The sequence below is a fragment of the Peromyscus maniculatus genome, chromosome 3 (genome assembly GCF_049852395.1).
Source record: "Peromyscus maniculatus bairdii isolate BWxNUB_F1_BW_parent chromosome 3, HU_Pman_BW_mat_3.1, whole genome shotgun sequence".
NCBI classification, from domain to species: domain Eukaryota; kingdom Metazoa; phylum Chordata; class Mammalia; order Rodentia; family Cricetidae; genus Peromyscus; species Peromyscus maniculatus.
In genome coordinates this window covers 144269265-144292521 of record NC_134854.1, presented here as the reverse complement: position 1 = coordinate 144292521, position 23257 = coordinate 144269265, and the positions used below count along the sequence as shown (strand labels likewise).

General features: G+C 39.6%; 1 protein-coding gene across 4 annotated transcripts in view; it reads right to left on the bottom strand.

Moving 5' to 3' along the window:
• Nucleotides 1-23257, bottom strand: part of LOC102928203 (alpha-2-macroglobulin-like) — a 42584-nt gene that overhangs the window by 16436 nt on the left and 2891 nt on the right. For 3 of the 4 annotated variants that reach the window (XM_076567875.1, XM_042274040.2, XM_042274038.2), the window contains 21 exons: nt 22758-22941; nt 21766-21922; nt 21557-21609; nt 20089-20109; nt 19660-19828; nt 19099-19183; nt 17260-17380; nt 16455-16569; nt 16200-16309; nt 14070-14231; nt 12744-12971; nt 12237-12300; nt 10960-11102; nt 10224-10373; nt 9200-9367; nt 8722-8800; nt 7352-7478; nt 4057-4285; nt 3247-3373; nt 2673-2794; nt 2055-2106 (listed from right to left, as the gene is read on the bottom strand). In XM_076567875.1, coding sequence (XP_076423990.1) covers nt 2055-2106; nt 2673-2794; nt 3247-3373; nt 4057-4285; nt 7352-7478; nt 8722-8800; nt 9200-9367; nt 10224-10373; nt 10960-11102; nt 12237-12300; nt 12744-12971; nt 14070-14231; nt 16200-16309; nt 16455-16569; nt 17260-17380; nt 19099-19183; nt 19660-19828; nt 20089-20109; nt 21557-21609; nt 21766-21922; nt 22758-22941 — 2666 coding nt within the window. The remainder of the gene's footprint in view (nt 1-2054; nt 2107-2672; nt 2795-3246; nt 3374-4056; nt 4286-7351; nt 7479-8721; nt 8801-9199; nt 9368-10223; nt 10374-10959; nt 11103-12236; nt 12301-12743; nt 12972-14069; nt 14232-16199; nt 16310-16454; nt 16570-17259; nt 17381-19098; nt 19184-19659; nt 19829-20088; nt 20110-21556; nt 21610-21765; nt 21923-22757; nt 22942-23257) is intronic. The other variant, XM_076567876.1, reaches the window with a different exon arrangement.

Sequence of the window (23257 nt, the reverse complement as noted above, 5' to 3'; positions counted from 1 at the left end):
GAAGACCTCAAGTAAATGACTAACATTCCTCATGAGCAATTATAACAAGACAAACTACCACAAACTGGTAGAAACAATATAGTTATGCAGCAACAAATCAGATAATTTAGAAGGAATGGGTACATTCCTGGAGATCTGCAACCAATGAAGACTTCACCAAAAAAAAAAAAAAAAAAAGGAAATCTTAACAGATCAAAAATGAATCAGAATATTGACTTGGTACTTAAAACCTCCACTAAAGAAAAAATCTAGAACCTGATGATTGTACTGTTGAATTCAATAAACTAGCTAAAGAAATAGCACTAAACTTTCTGAGTCTTTCAAAAACATTCAAGAAGGAATAATTCCAAATAAGTTTTATGAAATTAGCCTTACCTGGCAAAGGCATTACAAGAAAAGAAAATTGCAGGCAAATGTCTTTATGAACACAGGTGTAACAAAAGTCAGCAATATAACAGCAAGCTCAATTCAATGCCACACTTACAGGATCATACACCATGATCAACTGTGACTGGTCCCTTGGATACAAGAGTGGTTCACCATAGGCCAGCCAATGTTTTATACCACAGTGACAAAATAAGGAATGAAAGCACTACTGTTTCATTACATGGAGAAGAACAACTGAACAAAATTCAAAATACTTTCCTGATAAAAACCCTCACCAAATTAGGTATAGAGGAACATACCTTAACCCAACAAAGGCAACACTTACTCAACAGAGAAAAATTGGAAACCTTTCCTCTATGATCTGGAACAAGATAGGACATCTTACTTTTTTCACTTCTACTTATAGTGCTTGGATTGCCAAGAGCAATTGGACAAGAAAAGAAAGAAAATCATCCAGAGCATAAAAGAAGAAGCAAAATCATCACTCGGTTGTGATGATTACAGAAACCACTGTAAAGTCATCACAAGGGGTAAATGAACATAACCCTCCAGGATAAAAAATCAACACACAAAAATCAGCAGTATTACTATGCTAACAATGAATGATCTGAAGAAAAAATTGAAATAGGGGCTGGAGAGATGGCTCAGTAGTTAAGAGCACTGGCTGTTCTTCCAGAGGGACTGGGTTTGATTCCTAGCACCCTCATGGTGGCTCACAACTATCTCTAACTCCAGTCTCTGGGGATTCAATGCCCTCTTCCTGCCTCCGTGAGCACCACACATGCATGTGGTACACATACACACATGCAGGCAAAACACCCATACACACAAAGTAAAAATTTATCCCAAGATCCAAAAGAAATCTAAATAACAATCCCATTTATAGTTGCTTTGGGGAAAATGTATAGGAATAAATTTAACTAAGACAAGAGATTTAAAAAAAAAATGCTGGGAAGTATGAGGCATTGAAAGAAATTAAAAATGAAACAGATAAACGGAAAGGCATCCCATGTTCATTGATTTGAAAAATATTATAAAAATGCTTGTATGATCCAAATCAATCTATACATTTATTACAGCTCTTTCTAAATTTCATAATCATTTTTCATAGAAATTGAGGCAACCTTAAATTAGATGTGGGAGCAGAAAAAATATAGCAAAGGTAATCATGAGCTAAAAGAACACTGTATCTAAGCATGTTATAAAACTGACATAATTAAAATCACATATTTACATTAAAATATACATAGAGAGACCACTGTAAAAGTATAGAGACATTAGAAATGAAGTCACATGTGCATAGACAATTTCAACAAAGAGTAAAGAATACAGTGAGGAAAGGAGAGTCTCTTCAAAAGTTGGTGTCAAGAGAACCAGATATCAGTCTGAACACAAGAGGAATTAGCTCCTTGTCTTTTAGGAAGAATTTTCTCATCGTGATGGGTGTTTGATTGTTTTTGTTTGTTTTGATTCCCCTGCCTTGGCATGCCAAGTTCTGGGATTACAGGCATGCACCAACTCTTTAGGAATGACGTTCTAACTCACTTGTCACATGCATTGATGACACTTCAGGTTTCATCCCACAGAGAACATGAAAACAATCTTTGAATTTCAATGTTATACAAGTCTTAGTCAAAGTCCATTTAACTATAATGGTTGAGGCTTACCCTCTGGACAGTGCACGCTGTTGAATGTCACTTCATTTTCTAGACCTTCAGGCTTTAGGTAAAAGAAAAAAAAAGTTAAGATGAAATGCATTGAGACCTTCTGGATGTGTGTGTTGTTGATTCAGGGACCACAGAGTCCCTCATAGTGAAGAGAAAGATTTGATGCACTATATAAATAAATTCTATTCATTATACGTCTATAAAAAAAAGATGGATTGGTAGAAAAAATGAGCAAAGATTAATGAAATTAAAGAGACTGAAAAGGATAGATACATAGATGATAGATAGATAGATAGATAGATAGATAGATAGATAGATAGATAGATAGATAGATAATGAAGATAGATAGATACATACATACATAGATGATAGAGAGATGATGGAAAGATGGATGGGTGATGAATAGAGAGATAAAAATATTGTGAAACATACATATTATTATTATTACAGTACCTACATATTTATGTTATTATGAACTTTATCATGGACTGTGCACTACTGAACACTGGAAGAAGAAATTAAAGAGTTGAGTTGAAACTCTAAAAAGAGTTAGAGCCCTAACTGATTTCCCTCTTCTGTGACTCACTGTGTCCCCTCGAGGTAGGCAGGTTTACTTACTTCAACGAACAGGGACTTGATGACTGTGTCTTTCTTTCCATGCTCAGGGACCACTGGTACTGCATTCCCACATCGCTCCTGAGAATTGAGTGCCTCCGCACTCACAGTGAAATTCACATTTCCTAGTAGAAAAAGAAAGTCAAGTAGAGATGAGTACATTTCCCCTTCCTCCACACTTCCAAACTCAGAACTTAAAACATTTGCTTTAAATCAGTAAAAACACAGGAGCAGAAATGCAAGCAACATCCACTAGAGGTCAATGGCTCTAGAGGTGGAGGTGAGGAAGAGAGGGTCCCTTGTACCCTTGTCTGACAAGAAAAGACTTCTTTTCGCTGTGGCTATTGTTTTACTTTATTTGTGAGAGGGCTCCATTATGTGGTCAAGACTGGCCTTGAGCTCATGTTTGACACTGTCTCAGGCTTCAAAGTGCTGAACAGCAGGTGTGTGCACCAGTAAATTAGCATTCAGGAATGAAAGCCCAAGTAAAACAGTCCTCCTGCCTGGGGTCTTTGTCTGCAGCAAAGGACCACTGCTCTGGCTGTGACTGCTGATCCTGTGGGACCCTGCTGCTCACCTAATGACTTTGGGGTTACTATCCAGGAGATAGTGTGACGCTCATTCACACAAACGCAGTGAGACTCTCGTGCCTTCTGCAATGGTGCAGTTAAGAAATCAGGAGAGGCCTCTAGGTGCACAGCAACCTGGAAACACACAAGAAGCAAGATTAAAGGTAGGAGACCAAGTTTAAATTGAGGTATGCTTGGAGATGGTTAGATTCTGTGTTGCCTCACATCGTTGAGACAGATAGAGACAAAGTGCTATGGTATATTAATCCTTCACAGATAAACCTCAGCACGTGGAAGATTACTTGGTCTTTTAAGCAGTGGAGCCAGAAAAAAAAATGAAGTTATGTTGCCTGGATGAGTGCTCCTGGGACTTGGAAGCATGATTATTGCCTGGCTTAGTCACTACGTAGTTACAGTTTTCACAGAGGTAAGATGTACACAAACAACATTTTTAAAGGAAGCTATGTATAAAGAATGCACTAAGAAAAATTAAACATCTAAGAATGTAGGAGCTGGATCTACAAACATGGGATGGGGTAAGGGGATGCTTGCTCATGTAAGAACTTCTTCGACAAACAACCTAACTTGAAAGGGTCATGAAACCTCTCTTTGTAGGTTGATTCTTAGAGATATTCACTTTTATAACATAGGAATATATGTATGATAGTTTCTTCCTCTGTTGACCATATGTGTAGATAAGAAGTGAGTGTATTTGTTTATTTTATTTTTATTTATTTATTTATTTTATTTTTTGGTATTTCTAAGAATGTGATTTTCTTTTAATCTGCTTGTGCTTAATTAAGGAAATAGATCTCTACCTGGATGCACATTTGGAGGTAGTTCAGCACGGTGGCCTTGAGCTTGAAGGATTCTCCACGGATCACAGAGTAGGGCATTTCAAGCTCCAAGAAGAAGGGCTGGAAGGCTTGGAATTGGGTTATGGGAGACAGGCCCAATCCAGCGTCACTGGACAGGCAGAAGGCCTCGGCCTTCCACGTGGTGATGGTGTCAGGGACTGTCATTTCTATTTCAGCCATTCCAGTTGAGCTGCAGAGAGTGGGGTGTGAAGTAAAGAAAGTGAGCCCCTAAATAAATCCCCTTTTAGGAGGAGAGGCCTATAAGTGATTCCATGGTCATAACATAAATGCACTCAATAGAAATATCAGTAATTGAAGAGCAAAGCCAAGGCGTTCAGCAGGGAAATGGTGAGGTTTTCTTCTGTTTTCAGTTATGTCCATTTTAGAATTGTCTCCTGATAATGGAGTTAATCTCTTATAGAAAAACATAGTTATAAAATGTGCATGTAATTGATACTTTTCTCAACTTCTGTTACAAAACCTGATCCCACTAGGGTGGGTCTATAGATTTTACTTCTGCTACTACTGTGTTTGTTTTGGCCAGAATTATTCTAAGCTTAACTTACACTTGCTTATCAATAAAGGAGCAGATTATTTTTAATATGTATGGTACTTGCTTGCATTTGGTCCATATGCTCATTTTCTAGAATCTTATAATTAAAATTTTCCGAAAAGTCTTGCTTCTGACTTAAAAGATATATTTTTTAGTTTCTCTGAGAAGAGATTCATTTAGCCTCATTGCTCTCTGAGAGCTGGACTCCTCATTAGCCCACTTTAGAGAAGAGGGGGTCCCACAGAAGACTGCTAAGAGCTTAAATAGAAAGGTGGGCACTTCCTACTCTTCTGCTCCAGGTTTTTGCTTCAGTGACAAAATTCGTTTCTGGCTTCTCCTGGAAGGAATTTGTGGATGCATCAAGCATCTCAACTTTTATAGCTCTGTCCAAGGGTCTGGTCTGCCTCCTAAATCACGCATCTGGGGGAATGAATGGTGCTTGCTGCTGTGGGATGTTCTGTATGCTAATAAATAAAACACTGATTGGCCAGTAGCCAGGCAGGAAGTATACGCAAGACAAGGAGAGAGGAGGATTCTGGGAAGCAGAAGACTGAGGCAGAGAGATACTGCCAGCCGCCACCATGACAAGGAAGATGTAAAGTACCGGTAAGCTACAAGCCACGTGGCAAAGTATAGACTAACAGAAATGGATTAATTTAGGATATAAGAACTAGATAACAAGAAGCCTGCTGTGGCCATACAGTTTGTAAATAATATGTGTCTGTGTGTTTATTTTATAAGTGGGCTGTTGGACTGCCGGGGCTTGGCAGGACCCAGAGAGAAAACTCCAGCTACAACTTGCATTCTCAAACTCTCTAACATCACAGAAAACAAAGAGGAAACATGAAACAAATGTGTATTTGTGACTAGTGCCTTTCTCCTAAAGCTCAGCATAAAGAGAACAAGCAACAGGCATTCAGCTCTTAGTTTTGTCCTGGAATAAATTTGACCACACACTCAGTGACACTGTTCCCCACCCCACCACCCCACCCCCGGGGAATCTGGCCTTTAGTGAGCTCATAGTCCCCTGGGAACCTGAACAGCTGCATGGGCCTTTCCTACTGTTCCTTCTGCTGAACGGCCCCAGAGATGGATCAAAGTGTCCCAACAGCTTGCCTGTCTCTGGAAGCAAAAGGATAAGATGTTTCTTTGCCCCTTTGCTGAAAGGATGAACAGAAATATGTGCAGTATGAACAGGAGTGGAGCCATTGTCACAGACCTTCTCCCTGGCTTTGCACAGTGTGAGCCCAGCTCCTGGACTCTCCAAGAGGAATGGGGGGTTTGGAACAAACACTTCACGCACAAATGATTTTGACCATGAGTCAGTGGATCAATTTCCATCTCACCTATCTCAAGGCACTGACTGATCTTGGTAATTGCTAAGTTCCTGGTGACCACATGGCAAATAGGGTGGTACAAAGAAGCACAAAGATCTGAGAAACATCTAGACTCTCTGGCTTGGCTGGCACTATTTAAGTGCTTCTTAAATACTGGATGATCCCAGTACTCCACGTTCAACCATAGCCACAATATGCAGACAAATCCCATGAAGAAATAATAAACTTGAAAAACAATCAACTAAACAGACGTATATAAAACTTTCAGGGAAAATAACAAAATATGAAGTCTCTGCAAGCACACAGTGGGTACACTCCAGGGTAGATCACATGCTGGGTCAAGAAACAAGTCTCAGTAACTTTAAAAAGCAAAAAAACCATTTTGCGTATCTTTTCTGACTAGATCATTTCATCAATTTCCCTGACTTAAGGAAGAATTAACATCAGCCTTTCAAAGACATCCAAAAATGGAAGTAGAGACCAGCCTCTCTCAGATATCAAAGTCAGATGAGAAGCCCACAAGAAAATCAGTCTATAAGCCAATATTTTAAATAAACCAAGAACCACAACCCTTAATAGAATAATAGCTAACTGAACCCAACAGGACATTAAAAATATTATGTAGTGACCATTGAATGCACAATAGTGTGGTCAGAGTGACACACCACATTAGCTGAATAGAAAGTAAAACTCATATGATTATCTTAATAGGTACAGAACAAAAAGTTCTTTCATGATTTGAACTCTCAATAAAGTAAGTATAGAAGGAAATTTTCTCTATATCATACATACTGCTCAGGAAAGCTCCCTAACATTATAACCAGTGAAGAAAATCTGAAAGCTTTGCCTGTAGGATCCAGCACAAGATAAGGATCCCACTCCCATTCTTGTTCCACTGAGTACTGTCGAGAATAATTAAGGGGAAAAATACGGGGAAAGAGACGTCAAGAGTATCCAAGTTGGAAACGATGAAGATAATCTCTATTTACAGATTACCTGATCCCAAATGAAGAAAACCTCAAAATTTCATTAAAAAACCTGTTAGAACTAATAAAGAAACTCAGCGGTGCTGTTAGATATAAAATCGATATATGAAAGCATGTTTGCATTTCTATACCAGTAACAAGCTATCTGGAAAAGAAGTAAAGACAACAATCCCATTTATGATGGAATAAATACTTAGAAATCAATTTAACCTAGGAATCTTCTACATTGTTCAACCTTAGCAAAGCTTTCACAGTGAAAGTGAAAGACCATGTCAGGCAGTCCTAAATATATATATACATTAAAAATGGAAAACTCTCTAAGGTTTAAAATCCTTGATAGATCTATATTTCTGCATCTTATAGAAAAATAGGTTACTTACTCCACAACCACCAAGTCCCAGATCCACGTCTCAGGGAAGTATTTTCGTATAGTCTCCTGGGGATGCTCGAAAGCCTCTAGAATATCCTCCACAGGATTGTGGCTTAAGAGTTGATATGCAGTTGGTACTATGGTAGGAGAGAGAAGACAGGGGCAATAAATACAAAGATTGAGTTCATGAGATGTTGCGTTACCCAAGTGCTGCGACAAAAAGATCGGGAACGTGAGGTGGGAGACGGAAAAGGACATAGGGCCAACCAGGAAAGCTTCTTGGAGGAGGTGGCATTTCAGCTGAATTCTGAGGCATTAGAACAAACTGAACCAGGGGAAGAAAATCCCAAGCACAGAATGGAAGAGGTGTGGCAGAAAGCCTTGGACTGTATGCGAAAGAGAAGGTCTTGTGGAATCCCAGGAAGCTACTTCCCATTGTGCCAAATGAAGAGACCTAGGGTGTTGAGTGGGGAGGAGGGCAGAAGCCCAAGTTGCCATTGGTATGTTCATCTATGGGAGCAAAGAAAAAAAATATAGTAGTGGTTTTGAGAATCAGTTTACAGTAATGGAGGCATCAAGTATGGAAAAGCTCTGTTCTCCATAGTGAGTCAGAAGGTCAATCAGCTCACCCACGCTATGAACGTGTGACAGCCACCCCCTTTAGGAAAATACACAGATGGACATATTGATAGACAGCAGATACAGAGGCAGATGATAAATATATAAATATCCTATAAATCTTAATAGTAAAGGATTCTACAATTTATAAATAAAAATATCTGATTCTCTGTAGTAAATGTCACATAGAAAATGGATTCTCACTGAATGTTTTCCTAGACTTTTCCTTTTCTCCATACTTAACATGGCCAATCACTAGTTAGCAATATAATACTAAATCCATGCTGCCTACTGTGATTCAGCAAAGAAACAGCTTACATCACCTAAAATAGTGAAGAGTCTTCACTGATAATTTAGAGCTGTTGAAGAACATCTTTGCTTGACTGAGAGAATGCAACCCTGCTTTGTGGGCATTTCTAACACTGGCTTCATAGGTAAACCCCTGGAAACTGTCCTTTTTCCTTCAGCCCCCTCATTTCTGTTGGCAAAGACGGTTCTTAGTGGCCGATTTCCTGACTCCTGAGAGTCCATTCTTTCTTTACTTTGTGCCTGTATTGAATCTGCACTTCTCTTAGGCCACTGTTGACAATCTGCCTTCCATGCTCTGTACTTGGTGGAGGGTGACACTATCAGATTTGAGTTTATGTTGTTATGAACATTATTCAATGGGCTTAATATATCTGAATCAAATCTTTTGTTAATTTTGATCACATTTTGTCTTTAAAATTTTATATTATTTAGTTCGGTATTTTCAGTACTAACCTTTTGTGATTTCTTCGGGTTGTTCACAGATCTTATGTTTACGGATATCTGAGTTGGTGAATACCTTCAACCCCATGTCCTACAAAGGAGATGATCAGCTGATTAGCGCATAGCCATACACACCTCCTTCCATCTGAATGAAACTTTTTGCATCTGAAGCAGGAACATTAGCAGGCCTGTGGTGTTAATGTCATTTTGTCCCTTAAATTCACCTGACAGTAATAATTCTACACATGACACTTATGACTATCACAAAGCAATGAATTTCAATAAAAAGAAAAAATCATTAATCATTAAATCTCCTGGTCCTTATTCTGCTGCGTTTGGCAGATCTGCTCCTCCTGGTGACCTCAGCGAAGTCACCTGATTCTTTTATTCTGTTATTTTCAACCATGACAAGAAGGCATTGAAGCAAATAACTTCTCCATACAGGATACTTTAAGAACCTTCAGAACTGTCCCTGAGGTAAGGATTTTACCTTTAGGAAGTCATATATATCCTCTTCATTTGTATTCTGTACTGGGGAATACAGGACGCCATTGATGTACATGTTGTTTTGCCTGACACAGTCTTTGCTGTCTTCTTCCTCCAGATCTGCACCCTCAGGGAAGCCAGTGAGGTCTTTCACTGGTAGCAGATCATAAACCTGCAGAAATGCAGGCACATAAGGCTAACTTGTCTGTGGCATTTTCTTAAAAAAACAAACCAAACCAAACCAAACCAAACCCAAGAACAGCAACACCAACCCTTCCCTCAAACACTGAGATATGGAGCATTTTCTCACTCAACAGAAATCATTTTACATGTGATATTTATATTACAACGTGTTTTCACTTGGAAGATGTTTAACTGTTTTAGAAAAATAAAACTAATATGCTTCCCATTTAATTAATCGAGGGTCATCAGACTTGTTTATACCATTCAACAGCAAACACTATACTCAATATTAAAAGGAGATGAAGCATTAATAACTGAGAAACTGGACTGTGCTGTAAATGACACAACATTGTGGGAAGGAATGAAATGATATTTCTGTCACCATTTTGCAGTTAGCAAGTGACTCTGTATGAATGAAGGGCACGTGTCTCAGACCGAATAAGTACTGCAAACACCCTCCTTGTAGGAGGGAACAATACTTCTAAGTTTTTATTCACAGAGACAAAATGCTCCGGTTTCATCATTCAGTCCTTTAGGGCTGATCTCTGAAACTCTGGACACAGGGCTTTCAATCCATTCAGGGGAGAGAAGTAAAACAGACATGAAGTGCTGACAGATGCGCAGATGTGCATTCAAGGGAAAGAGACCATGGCCTGGACAGACTAGACTGGAAGCATGTGGCGTTCCTCACAAGTGACTCCTCCTCAGCCCTGCCCCCGCAATTTTCCTCCCTTGCTTTGTTTTTCTCCTAAACATATATTGTCCATTTCAATTATGAAAGTGTAAAATCTATAAGACACAAATATCCGACTTCCCATAGCTCACAACTGCATCCCAGCACTTACCGAGGATGCAGAGAGCTCAGCCTCAGGTTTCATGAGCAGCACACTCTCGTCCACGGCTCGCAGAGCACAGAGGGAATGAGGAAAAGCTGTGACACTCAGGAGGGCACGGGAGGCTGGAAGACCTTTACTTTTACTGAAGATCAAATTCACCTGGCATATAGGAAAGAAAGGTCAGAAAAACCCATTTCTGTATTCCACCATGTGTTACCTACATTTCCCAGGTGTTCCTTACCTTCAGCACGTAACAACGTTGGTTGCTTTCACAGTGGCTGCTGTTATGCTATGTGAGCAAGGCTCCTTCCCACCTTGGAATTTGCTTTGATTCTCAAGATTAGTTAGACCATTGTAATGGTCTCTAAAGATACTTCTAAAATGGCAGTTTTGAAGTATTGGTCTCGTATCTCTGATATACAATGGGTGCTCAATGACTGCAAAAAGCTCTAACAAAAGCGTTTTTGTTTGGGCTTCATGTGGCCTTAAACTTGCTTGCATACTTGCTAATATTCCATTACAGAGACAGGAAGAGGGCATTGAGAGAGGTGGGCTATGTGTTGAGTCAATATTACACAGATAATTTTGAAAAGGAGGCAATAACATGATTTCTTAGTGTGACTCTGCTGTGACCTCGCTGAGACATTCACTTAATCCTTCAATCCACACACGTATAAAAAGAACAGCTAATAACAGGGACTGCTAGTTATAAATGTTGAAATTTTATTATATAAAGCACACACACCTTGTTGTCCAGACAGTTTCCAATCTCATATTTGACAGTATCTGCAACTATTTCTCCATCAGGCAGAATGATAAAAAGGAGCAATCGAGTTACAGGAGCCAGGTCTGTCTCCACCGGCATGAATATGGAGAAATGGCCTTTCGCTGAAGAGGAGAGAATGAGAGGCAGCAGCCATGTGTTAGACACATTCAGAGTGAAGATGAGAGTCGCTTTATTACACAGAGCTAGTCTGGGTCCCTGGCCTGGCTAATCACTGCTCCTCTTAGTGGACACAATGAACAGTACACATAACAAATGCACAACTACCTTGCAGAGTACCCTGGGACTAGAGAAGGCAATACACAGAATCCTCTCTCCTCCATCAATTATGTATGGTTTTTATCACTTTTGAGATTTAGCTGGCTGACACTCACCTCAAATGCTACCTAAGGGAGTGGACTTCACCTTCATTCCTTCTTGATTCCTCATGTTAGGAGAGAAAGGAAGTCATGTGACCTGATGCTAAGAGCTTAACATACTGTATTTATGCTTATGTCCTCTTTCCCTATGTGAAATATGGGGTGGTGTCTTTTTCTCCTGAAGAGGAAGTCTACACTCCTGCAGAAGTCAGCTTTGCTGTCTACCGACACTGTAGAGCCTGCATTAAATGTTCTTGAGTCCACTGCAGTGCCTCCATTTTGGCACCAAGAGATAAAGAGGTGCTCATTTATAGTTTTCTAGTAAGTCGGTGTTTAGACCCCAGAACAGGGGAATGTTCAGATGTTTATTTTTCATGAGCAGAGTCCCATTCCATGGTAGATATGCCCAACTGAACTTTTGTAAATCAATGCTAAGTTCAGGGGAGAAACACACACACACACACACACACACACACACAGAGAGAGAGAGAGAGAGAGAGAGAGAGGGGGGGGGGACACAGAGAGGGGGGTAGTGCAAAACCTGGTAAGTAAAAAACACTTAAATTTTCCCCATCTCTATTTATACAACTCTTAAAATGTCCTTCACATTGAAAAAAAGAGTTCACAAATATTTCTGGCTAGAAATTTTGAAATAACTACAGTATACTCATGACCCCATCAACAGCTTAAGTAACCTAAGCAAAATGTACTGGGAAAGAAACTATCTGATAAAGAATGGCAAAAAGGAAATTGCATTCCTCCTTGGCTTCCTCTTTTTTGTGACTAGGTGGAAAAGAGACCCATTGGAAGCATCCCTGACAGGTAATGAGGCCGGGCAGTCAGCATGGAGCAGAACTGTGGAGATAATGCCATACTCACTGTCTCCCCGCTCCACAGGCAGTGTGTGAGTCCCCGATCGGATAATGCCTCCCTTTGCCATTATCTGCAAAAGAGGAGATTAAACAATTTCCAACAGCGATCTTATCCTAGCTTCCATTCTACATGCTTGCCGTATTGAGCCCCTGCTGGAAATAATGAGCCCCATGAGAAGTCAGACTTTAGGAAGAAACAAGAGTAAGAAGGTAGGAGCCGGAAAGATGGCTCAGCACTTACGAGCAGTGCTGCTCTTCTAAAAGACCCAAGTTCAGTTCCCAGTACCCACATTAGGTAGCTCATCACCACCCGAAACTCCAGCTGAGGGGCATGAGACCTTCTTTTCTGGCCTCCACAGGCACTCACACACATGGCACACAGTCACAGATACATGCATACCTAAGAAAAAGAAGCTTTCAGAGGAGGTCAAAGCAATGATGTCCACAGTGTCATAAGCCCTTGTCCCCAGAGAGCTTTATCTGCAGGTAATAATGCAGTAAGCTCCCTTCTCACCAGGTAATAGAAGACCAGCTCCTTCATCTCCAGCACAGCCTCTCCATTGAGAATATAATGCGCCTGGACCTGCTGTGTTTGGTCACAGGGCAGTTTACCAGCTATGGATTCCAGGTGCACAAAGCTTTTGCTTGGCGAGAAAACGGCATTAGCAGTGTGCTGTGCCTCCACATTCTCTCCTGTCAACCATCTGAATCCATAACAGACATGGTTATCCTTGTATTTGGCCTAAGGAATTAGAAAAACAATGTTACTTCACTAGATTCTGTGTTGGGAACCATTGTCCTCACAACACTATAAGTTTACTAGCCTTCCTTAACTAGTAGCTGGAAGTCTTTTCCTCTACAGTGAATGTAAGAAAGGCCTTTATTTCATCTGTCTTAAATATAGGCATGGCTCTGACTTTCCACCCCAGAACATCCTGAGTTTCATATTTATATATCAGAAGAGAATAGTATGAGCTGTATGTCTTGCTGACTAGTTGGCTTAAAGGTCTCTTTAAGGGGAAGAGAATGCCAGTAACTACGTCACTAAGTAGTTTCATATTTGGCAATTAGTTCCAACTGGGTTTTATGAATAAATGAAATGGTGTACCTTATAAATTTGAGAAAATGACTGCAAAAACCACTGGCTAGAGCTGAGTTAGAGAATTAGCTGATATCCCTTCCAGGCCTGTCTTAGGTATGTGATGAATGTATTCAGAATTTCATAATATTTAAATCAGATTAAGTATCTTATTTGTTAACATAAACATTAAAAATGTTTTAAAAAAAAAAGCTGAGTGGTGGTGGTGCACACTTTTAATCCCAGCACTTGGGAGACAGAGGCAGATCTCTGTGAGTTTAAGATCAGCCTGGTCTCCACAGTGAGTTCCAGGAGAGCCAGAGCTACACAATGGGGAAAAACCTTTATTATTTTTTATGATAAAAACATTAAAATACTTTCTTCTAGTTTTTTAAAATATACATTACATTATCATTCTCTAGGTTCATGCAACTGGGCAGTAGGGTGAACAATAATGTACATAAGTAAGACTGCAAAATCTTATAGAAACTCCAGTTGTTTTTATTTTTATTTGATTTTTGAGAAACTGGCACAGTATTTTCCACAGTGTATGCACCATCTGACAAAATAGAGCACCCATATTTAGTCACAACATTACTTTCTTATTAAAACTATTAAAAGTTGACCTTAATTTGTCTCTTAAGTTTTAGGGCTGTTTTCTCTCCATAGGAGAGAAACACAATTTGGAGATTTCATCTCCTTAGGTTGCAACTTTGTTTTCAAGACTTATGCATGTCCTTATCAACCTCTTTCCACACTCACCCTGACAGTGAGGGAGGTGCCTATGATGTCGTCGGTGATGATGGAGAACCGCATCAGGCCATTCTCCCCAGTGGTAGCATTTGAGTGATGGTTTGCTTCGTCTGCTTCAATAAAGACCATTTCATGTGGGATAGGGATGCCTTCCCCATCCATCAAGAGCACCTGAAGGTTAAAAGCAAATGTCTATCCCTGGGTATTACATGCTCACAGTCCCAGGCATTGTGGATATCGTCAAGGGGATACAGGGTGGTAAAAGGAGGCTAAATAAACATACAACTAATGTAAACTACTGGGCACTAATCAACCCTAGGGAGATAAGTACGAATATGAGGAGATACAAAGCAACAAGAATAAACCCGAGTGACTTAGCAGATGCATTGTGGCTCATTTGCAAAGACTGCTACATAACTCACAGAGAGTTATAGAAGATACGAGCTATATAGTGATTAAAAAATTAGCTCAGTTGTCGAATTATTATTATTTGAGCCTCAGACACTAATCTTGTGGTAGACAAGATAACGTCCTATGGCTTAATGTTATGGAGTGTCATTATGTATGCAAGCAAAGAATTCTAATACAGGTCCCATATGCTTCTCCAGTTGACTTATATATGGACCTGCTTCTCATCCTAGATGGTCAGTCTTCTGGAAAACAGGCAGACTTGATGATGTGCTTCCCACATGACAAATGTAAAATTGGGGAGACACACTTAGCATTGAATCAGGTTTTAAAGCCTAGCTGTTGTTAATACTGAACTTGGCAAAATAGATAAATAAATGGATAGATGACAGGCAGACAGATAGAAGGTAGATAGATAGATAAAAAACAAACCAATCCATATTATAAAGTTGGTGACTTTTTTTTTACTATAAGTTACTTTGAAAATAATTTTTTGTTGTGAGTTTCATCTTTAATGGCTGAGCTGTCTCTCTAGCCCTACTTTGAAATTTTTTGAAATGCTTTTTATTTTTAATTAACACATAGTACATATTTATAAAGTCCAATGTGAAATTTCAATACATATGCAAACAGTGTATAATGATAAGGTTAAGATAATTGGCATATCACTTGTCCCATATATTTGGTAGCAGAAAATGAAACAGGCTGACATGTATCAGTATTCCTAACTATCAATAAAATCTAGGTTTATCAAGAAAATGTCAGCTTCATGTGCAAGCACAAGAATGGGCACACAACTTCACTCTTTGGTCATCTGCTAAGAGAGTCTTATGACAGATAGTAAAGTATTTCCCAGTGTTAAATTAGAAACACTATAATATACATCTGAAAAAATTTTAAATGGACTACACTTTGATTTTAGAAAATGGTTACAGTTTCTGAACATGTTCTGCCACCATAATTTAACGGAACTTTTCACAATGTACTCTGTTTCATTTAAGTCCAGTCCTGTCTTTTACAGCCTCCACAGCGAAGCAACCTTTTCATTAAAAAAAAAACACAATACACAGTAGTTACACACTGAGCTGGACATAACTGTCACCTCAGACTTCTGGAGTCACAAAGATCATTTACACATCTGCTTACGATAGAAAAATCATAATAGAAGTTGTCACAAGTCTGCAAGAAAGGTCATTATGAAAGGCGAGAAACCTCAAATAGTGCTTTATCTCTATATTTAGGGCTTTTTAAAATACATATTTGTTCTTACAGAAAGCTAGTGCTAATATAATACTTATGAAAAACCCTAGGCACAAAGGAAAAGCAACCTGTATATCCATTTCCACACAGAGTCGATGTTAGAAGGATAATGTGACTTGTCATTATGAATTTTGACAGAATTAGGGGATAATGTAGTAAAAATCTGCTGGTAGACCATGAAAAGACTTACTGATTTCAAGCAATGTTGTTCTAAAAATGATTTTAAAAAAAAAAAAACTTATTAACTTGATAATCCTTTAGGATAATTTTAGAGACTTCATATACAACTTTAAGGCAAAAACATCTATTTTTGTAAATCCTAACTTTTGGTTATATAATAGACATGTGGTTATAGTTTTTCCTTTTGGCTACATTGATTGACAGCACTAACAAGGTACAATTTTAGCAGACATTGTACCCATGATGTGAATTCTGATAGCACATGGCTTGATGGATTGAAAAATACTCAACCTGTCCAACAAATGGGATTCCTGGTCTGAAATGTGGGTCCACATTCACAAATGACAGGTTGGTTAAGATTCTTGTGATTTTAATGAACCCTTTTCCAGTTCCTTCCACATCTGAAACAGAAGGGGAAAGGTTCTTTTGTTGAAGGCCAATATCTGTGAATTTCTTATATCATTACCTCTCTCCTTATAGTTCATAATTTGGCCCAAGCAAGAAATCAGTGTCATTTTCTTCCCCCACAACCATGCAACACACAACCTGTTCCGTGTTCTTGGATCTTGGCATTCACTTCAAGCTGCATCTCATACTCTTTCCTCTTTAGCTGGAAAGCCTTGGTTTCCACTAGCTGTGAGAAGCAGCCATCGTCATTTAGCTAATAAGGGAGAAAATAAAACATGAAAACATAATGCATATTATACTGGATATATCAGTAGTTGGTTAATCTGGAAGAATTTAGGGGGAATGATAAAATAATCTAGGCATTTTATATTGTATTAAGACACATTATGCACTGTTCAGGGACTAATTATTGGTAATTTCATAATAATATCTTGTGTATAATTGACAGAAATAACTCCTCGCTGCCTGACATTCCCTGGAAAGAATAATTGAGAAATACGCTAATGGTTTAGGTAATCTTACTGCAACAGAGCTAACACTTCTCCAAATGCTGGGTTCCCTCCCATGGCAGACAGCTGGTAACTGGGCATCTCTCTGATGACTATCTCACCTCCCTGGCATCTAGATGGGGCATTGTAATAGGTTCTTGCTTCTAAGAAAGAAAATAGAACTGACACTCTTCAGGGTCAAGGTGATTTAAAAGATGTGTGGCGTGTCTCCTTCATCTACAGAAGATACCTGGAAAGGCTTTGGGTGGCTTGACTTGTTCTTCTGGAACAAGTACATTGGGCAATAGCAAAAGACCAGTGATTATTTTTTAGCTAAGTCATTTTTTCAAGTTTCTTAAAGGCATTATAGAATTTCTCCCTGGCTTAGCACCATGTTGCCATTAACAAGCAATGTGTTTATTGTTATCTCCCAGAAGGCACAGCTCTGAGCCTACCTGATGACCGAATGTCTCACAGAAAGCCATGGACTCTTCACCAAAGCAGTTAGAAGGATGGCTGTACTTTCTGCAAATGTTCACAGTCACGTGTCCCGGAACAGGTTTCCCATAGGTGTATCTGCCATGAGAATGTTGTCAAGTGACTCAAAGCAAGCACTGGGAATCCCTGTTGCTTTCTTCTGTAAGTCCCCTTCAACTACAGCAAGCTGTTCTCAGTGTTTCTGTCTGCCCTGTGCTGAGGCCACTCGTTACACACTGGACGCCGACAAAGTCACTGTGACTCAGAAAACCTCCAGGCCACGTGCTGAAGTTCACGCCACTCTTCTTTTATCAGGTTTTTTTTTAATCTTGATTTTTTTATTATAAGTTAATTTATTTTGAGACAGTTTTATAGCCTAGGGTAACCTTGAACTCACCATCCTCTTGCCAGAACTTCCATTGTGTTGAGATTATAGGCATATACCACTGTACTCTGTTTTTAACTTTAAAATTCTAGTACAGTCAGTCTTTAGAAAGGTGTTTTTGTTACAAAGGCTGACTAGATTGTTTCATTTAAAAATTTTTAAATTAGGACACACACAGTATTAGGTTTCATTATGACATTTTCAAACAGCAATTTTTTGATTCTACCCCAATTCTTCTTGCCCATTTCCTTCCTCTCGCCTCTCCACTTCCGGGCCACAGGTATTCTCTTTCTCTTCTTTTCCCTTCTCCTGGTCTCATGTTGTATGCCCACATTCATGCCCTACTTCTATGCACTCATATGAGCATTACAAGCTGGGATCCACACATGAGAGAGGATGCATGACTTTACATTCTTAAGAGGAAAGTAACACCAATATACACAAAATAAACTTAATAGAAACTACAAACATTTTCAAAACGACTTAAGAATCCAAACTATCAAAATGTGTCCTCAGTATAAATCTCTATGTATATGCTTGTTTACTTTTTATAAAAGGAATAGGGTTGTGACATTAATGTCACATGTGATTATTTTGTTTTCAAGGGTATTTGTTTCCTGCCCTGTTTGGAAATTTAAAGTATCCCCTGCCTCTGTTTGCAAGAGCTTTGGTCAGGAGTTACAGGGAACTCGGAGGCCATGATTCCGAAGGAGCTGATAGCATGTGTGCCACACGTAAAGCCTCAAGGCAGCGCTAGTCTTTCTGCTTTCTGTTCTCTTAGTGCCACTACAGGTCTCTGGGGGGCTTAAGATCCTTCAGACATTTCTGGATTCAAAGGGACCATCCTGAAAGAACATGTTCAAGATCTCAACGAAAACGGCAGTACAGGGAGGGAGGTGACAGCCAAAAGCAGCCTGATGAGTTATGTATGATTTTGATTCTGAATCTACTCTTGTTACCCACTGTTTGCAAGGTCAAATAGTGATATGTTACTGACTGAAATTCCTTTAGAAGCGTGCATTATCTCCCTCCTAAGTGTATTGGTATCACTTATGGCTACAGGGAAAGCCAGGGTCCTTCAGCACACTTGCATGCATGCGAGTGTGCGAGTGTGTGTGTGTGTGTGTGTGTGTGTGTGTGTGTGTGTGTGTGTGTGTGTATTCAGCTTTCTCCCTTGTAGAGTCAATCCCATCTGTGTGGCCTCTCTATAAATGGTCCCCACCTCATGACAGTTATAGAAATGTTGATAGAGACATAAAAGAAAACAAGAAGGAAACACAAGAAAGGAACAGGAGAAGAATGGTCTACAGCTAGGAACACTCCCAAGGGACTTGAAGTCCCCATGCTGCCCCTGCTCCTGGGGAAATCAGCCCGAGTGTCTCAAGCAGTGACTCTGCTTCCAAGAGTGCAGCTGCTCTTCCCATCAACTCACATGCCACACACCACCACGTGGATCTCTTCTTCCATGATGGTGATTGTCTTTGGCACGGTCACTTTCACTTCAAACCTGGGAAGCACTGTGGACCGCAATGAAGGAGGTTAGGGGTCTCTCTTCAGATCTGAAGGCTTGACTATGTTCTAGTTCTTTGTAACAATTCCCTAACGATATTCTGGGATTTTGTAAAGGCAACTCCCTTCTCCAATCTATCCACACTTACTTCATTCTCAAATACAGATTTTGATGAAGGCACTATGAGAGTTCACTGTGACCTTAAAGAGTCTCTCTGTCTCTCTCTCCACTTCCTTCCCTTCCCTTCTTTCCTCCCCCTCTCACTACTGAAACAATATTTTATTTTGGTCATTCAGTATTGCTACAAACAACTACACTAAATGAAATTTTATTCACAAAAAACTGATGCCTCATTGGACTTAAACATAATTGATTCTACTCCAAGCCCAAAACCATCCATAGGAAACAAAAGGAATCTGAACAAACTCAAACTATGTGCTCTAGAGGTCTCAGCTCTAAAGGCCATGATTCCATGATTCATACCGAATTCCTCCACGGAGAAGGTGTGCTCCACGGTCCTGCCTGTTTCTGTCCATAGCACCACCTTGTAGGAGCCCTCAGGGGGCTCTAAGGAGAGGGGGAAGGACAACTGTTTGAGGCCACGTTCTAACTTGAAGCTCTGCCACTGTTCAATACGATTTCCATTGGGGTCCTGTAATAAATTAACCATAATCATTAAAGTGCAAAGAACATCAGAGATTATGAAAGAAATCTACGAAAGCTTCCATGTTATCCATAAAGAGCGTAAATGAGAAGGGCTCAGAGTGCAGATGAGTTCCAGCCGTCCATTCCTGGGTTGGCTGGGAGCTTCTCCCTTTCCCAAAGTCTCTGGCATATTATTGTAAGAAGTCCAGAAAGAAGGTTTCCCCTGAAATAACTGCTTTTCTTCTGTGGACCATTTGCATTGCTTACCTGAATGTACAGTAGAGGAATCTGAAAGAAAAGAAAGAATTGTATAATGTTCTCAAATATGTGGAATAGCTCAACAGACACACATATATCTGTATATATAGTCTACCAAATTAAATTTTACCCAAGTTTTAATTAATTCATTTCAAGCCACTAATAGGTGATATTAAGAACTTAGTAGCCATGGATATATATCATGTGCTATTATTAGAAATAGGGTTTACTAATATTATCTAAAAGCTTGCAGCATCCTAGTTAAGAACATTTCCTTGTTATACAACTTTACAGACAGAAAAATAAATACGTGGTGCTGGAAGTAACTATTCTTGAACCCAATTATTAATATGCATCACTAGGTGCTTCTAAGAATGAGAAAGGGTAGGATATAATAAGAATAGGAAAGGGATATTTATTACACATCTACTTATATGCTTTGTGTCATTCTAGATGCTGAGAACATAGCAGAGTAGAAAAGAATATGTCTGTCTGTTCTCATTCTAAGGATGAAAGGATAGATGGAAAAACAAAACACACACACACATATGATGACATCATATATAGGGTTTGATATATATGTGTATATATATGTACACATATACACACATATGCCTGTCACATATATATTGCACATACATGTTAACCTGACAGAGTGGTAGATATCATATTTGATTTTAGGTAGAGTGAAAGTAGAAGCTGAGAGACAAATATCAAGGTTGCTGCAATGGTCTTGTTTACAGATGTTGGCCAAGTTGTAATAACTCAGGTAGTAAGAAATAGTATTTTTTCTGAGCCTACATGATTTTGTGTGAAGTACATATAGATGTGAGAGACAGAAAAGCCAGGGTCATGGCATCTCCTTTTGTCTTTGGAGTTAAAAGATAATTCTTTTTTTTTTCTGTTTTCTTTCTTTCTTTCTTTTTTTTCCCCTAGAGCTGAGGACTGAACCCAGGGCTTTGTACTTGCTAGGCAAGCGCTCTACCACTGAATTAAATCCCCAACCCCGAGAGAATTGATTCTTTTAAAGATGGGAAGATGTAGTGGAAAACTCAATTGAGAATGGAGAGTTGGTCTGATGCATTGTGGTAGAAAGAGGTGTGAATCCTCACAAAGGAATAAATTTAATACTCCCAACTTCTTTCATAGTGGAAATTTCAGTGTGTCTGAAAAAAGATTTAAATCTCTAAGAAATATTTGAACTTCGATCTTTGGATAGCTGTCCATTGTTTATTTTCTTACTCTTCCTATTTAGAAACTCAAGGGTAAGTTTAACTATATGACAAGCAACTGAGTGCCAGTCATGACAGAACACTTCCCCTACTGTTTGAGCTGGGATAGTGTTTTAAATGAAAACCCTTTGGTCTTGCAAGGTGAGAAATCACTGGTAGTGCTATTCAACACTTTCTTCCTCAATAACCCAGAGTCCTGGCCAGTTCATACAAACAACAGTTCATGTAAATATTAGGAGACTTACCAATTCATTAAGGGGGTGAAAATGGTTATCCAATGAGACAACACGAAATTTCACTGAAATAGAAATATTTTTGATGAGCCACTGACCAGTCCTATGGGGGGGGGGGGAACAAAACTGTTAAGGAACCAAGGTCACAGGGACTGTGAGGAGCAGGCAGAGGGAAGAGCGTTTCCTTTTTGATGCTGCCCTGACTGTGGGGCTCACTGTACCTGTCTGCTCTGGTTTGTAGACAGGTTTGTCAGTCTGGACAAAGATCAGGCTCTCTTTGTTCTTAGTCAGCACTGTGTTCCGCTTCCTGAATTCCTGAGTTGGTCCTTTTACTTGGACAGTGAGGAACACCACCTCATTAGACAAAGACTGTGGGATCTGAAATATGGAAGAGAGTCTGAAATGGAGTGAGTCTCTCCAGCCCCTCCTCTCCCTGTTCTACATCTCAATGGAGATCTCGACCTTTTTGATGAATTTCACCCCCTCGTTCTCGACCTGGAAGTTGGTGTATGCACAAATTCTGACATTTTACCAACGGGAAGACCCCCGAGCATAATGTAGAGAAAAATACACTAATAAGAAAAGTTGTGACTGGGAATCTCATCTTGATTTGTATGCAAAATACAGTGAAGTCTGGACTCAGTTACGCACTATGTTTGACCAAGTAGTTATATACTAACAGGACATTGTAGAAACAAGTCTTCGGGGTCTTAACACTATGGAAAAAGAAAGTATTTTGTTAGGACTAGATTACAAGTATTCCTCCGGATATCCAGCTCTGAAGAGACTTTGGACACATGCCCAGGGTGGTTTCTACAGTTTTTACTCTTAGAAGAGTATGAGGTATAGGAGGTGGCTTATGATTAACCTTGACCTGATTTGCTTTATAAACTTTAAAACATAATTTTAACTCTAAGTAAAAGTCACAGTTCCCCCTTCTCTACTGCATGCTGTTGGTTGTTTTTTTTTTTTTTAGACTAATAGAATTTTTCTTTGATCATTGAATTTATTTTCAATATGCCTATAGTATGTAGGTGAAACAGATGAGGTGATACTGAATCTCTATACTTGGCTGCCACCTTTGAATTCTTTATTGAGCACCTCACCCCCGCCAGCCCCACTGTCTCCACCCAGTTTGGCAATGCTTCATCTTGGTAACCCTGGATCCATGCTCTCTGAGTCAAGTGTACATAAGCCAAGTGGCTGCACTCACAGTGAAGGTGACACACTGGAATAAGTCCCTGTCAACCATGAGGTCAGTGAAGAGGCTCTGATTTCCCTGGACAGACTCCATGAAAGCACTCACAGACACCGTCTCGTTTAGATAGCTGAGGAGAAGGCAGCCCTTCTCAGGGGTGCCCGTGTGGAGCAAGGAAGGGACCAACACCATGTAGATTCTGGGGATGGAGGAATACAGTTAGAGGAGAGTGAAGGAGTTGTTGCTATCAAAATCACTGTGTCCCACCACAGTTCCACCAGTTATCACCCATCATCCTTAGTCACACAGCGAGAGAAGACAGACAGTGGAGAGTCTCTATTGTGGCAATCAGATAACAAAGTCTTTGTGGGTTACCCAACCTGGATGTTTGCATCATGTGTGTTTGCCTTTCTAAATGTAGAGAAAACCTCCATTCAAACATAGTCCATCCTCTGGTAACTGTGGGGCGTTTACCCACCAACCCCACAGCTCCCCAGTTTTCTTGAGTGCAAGGA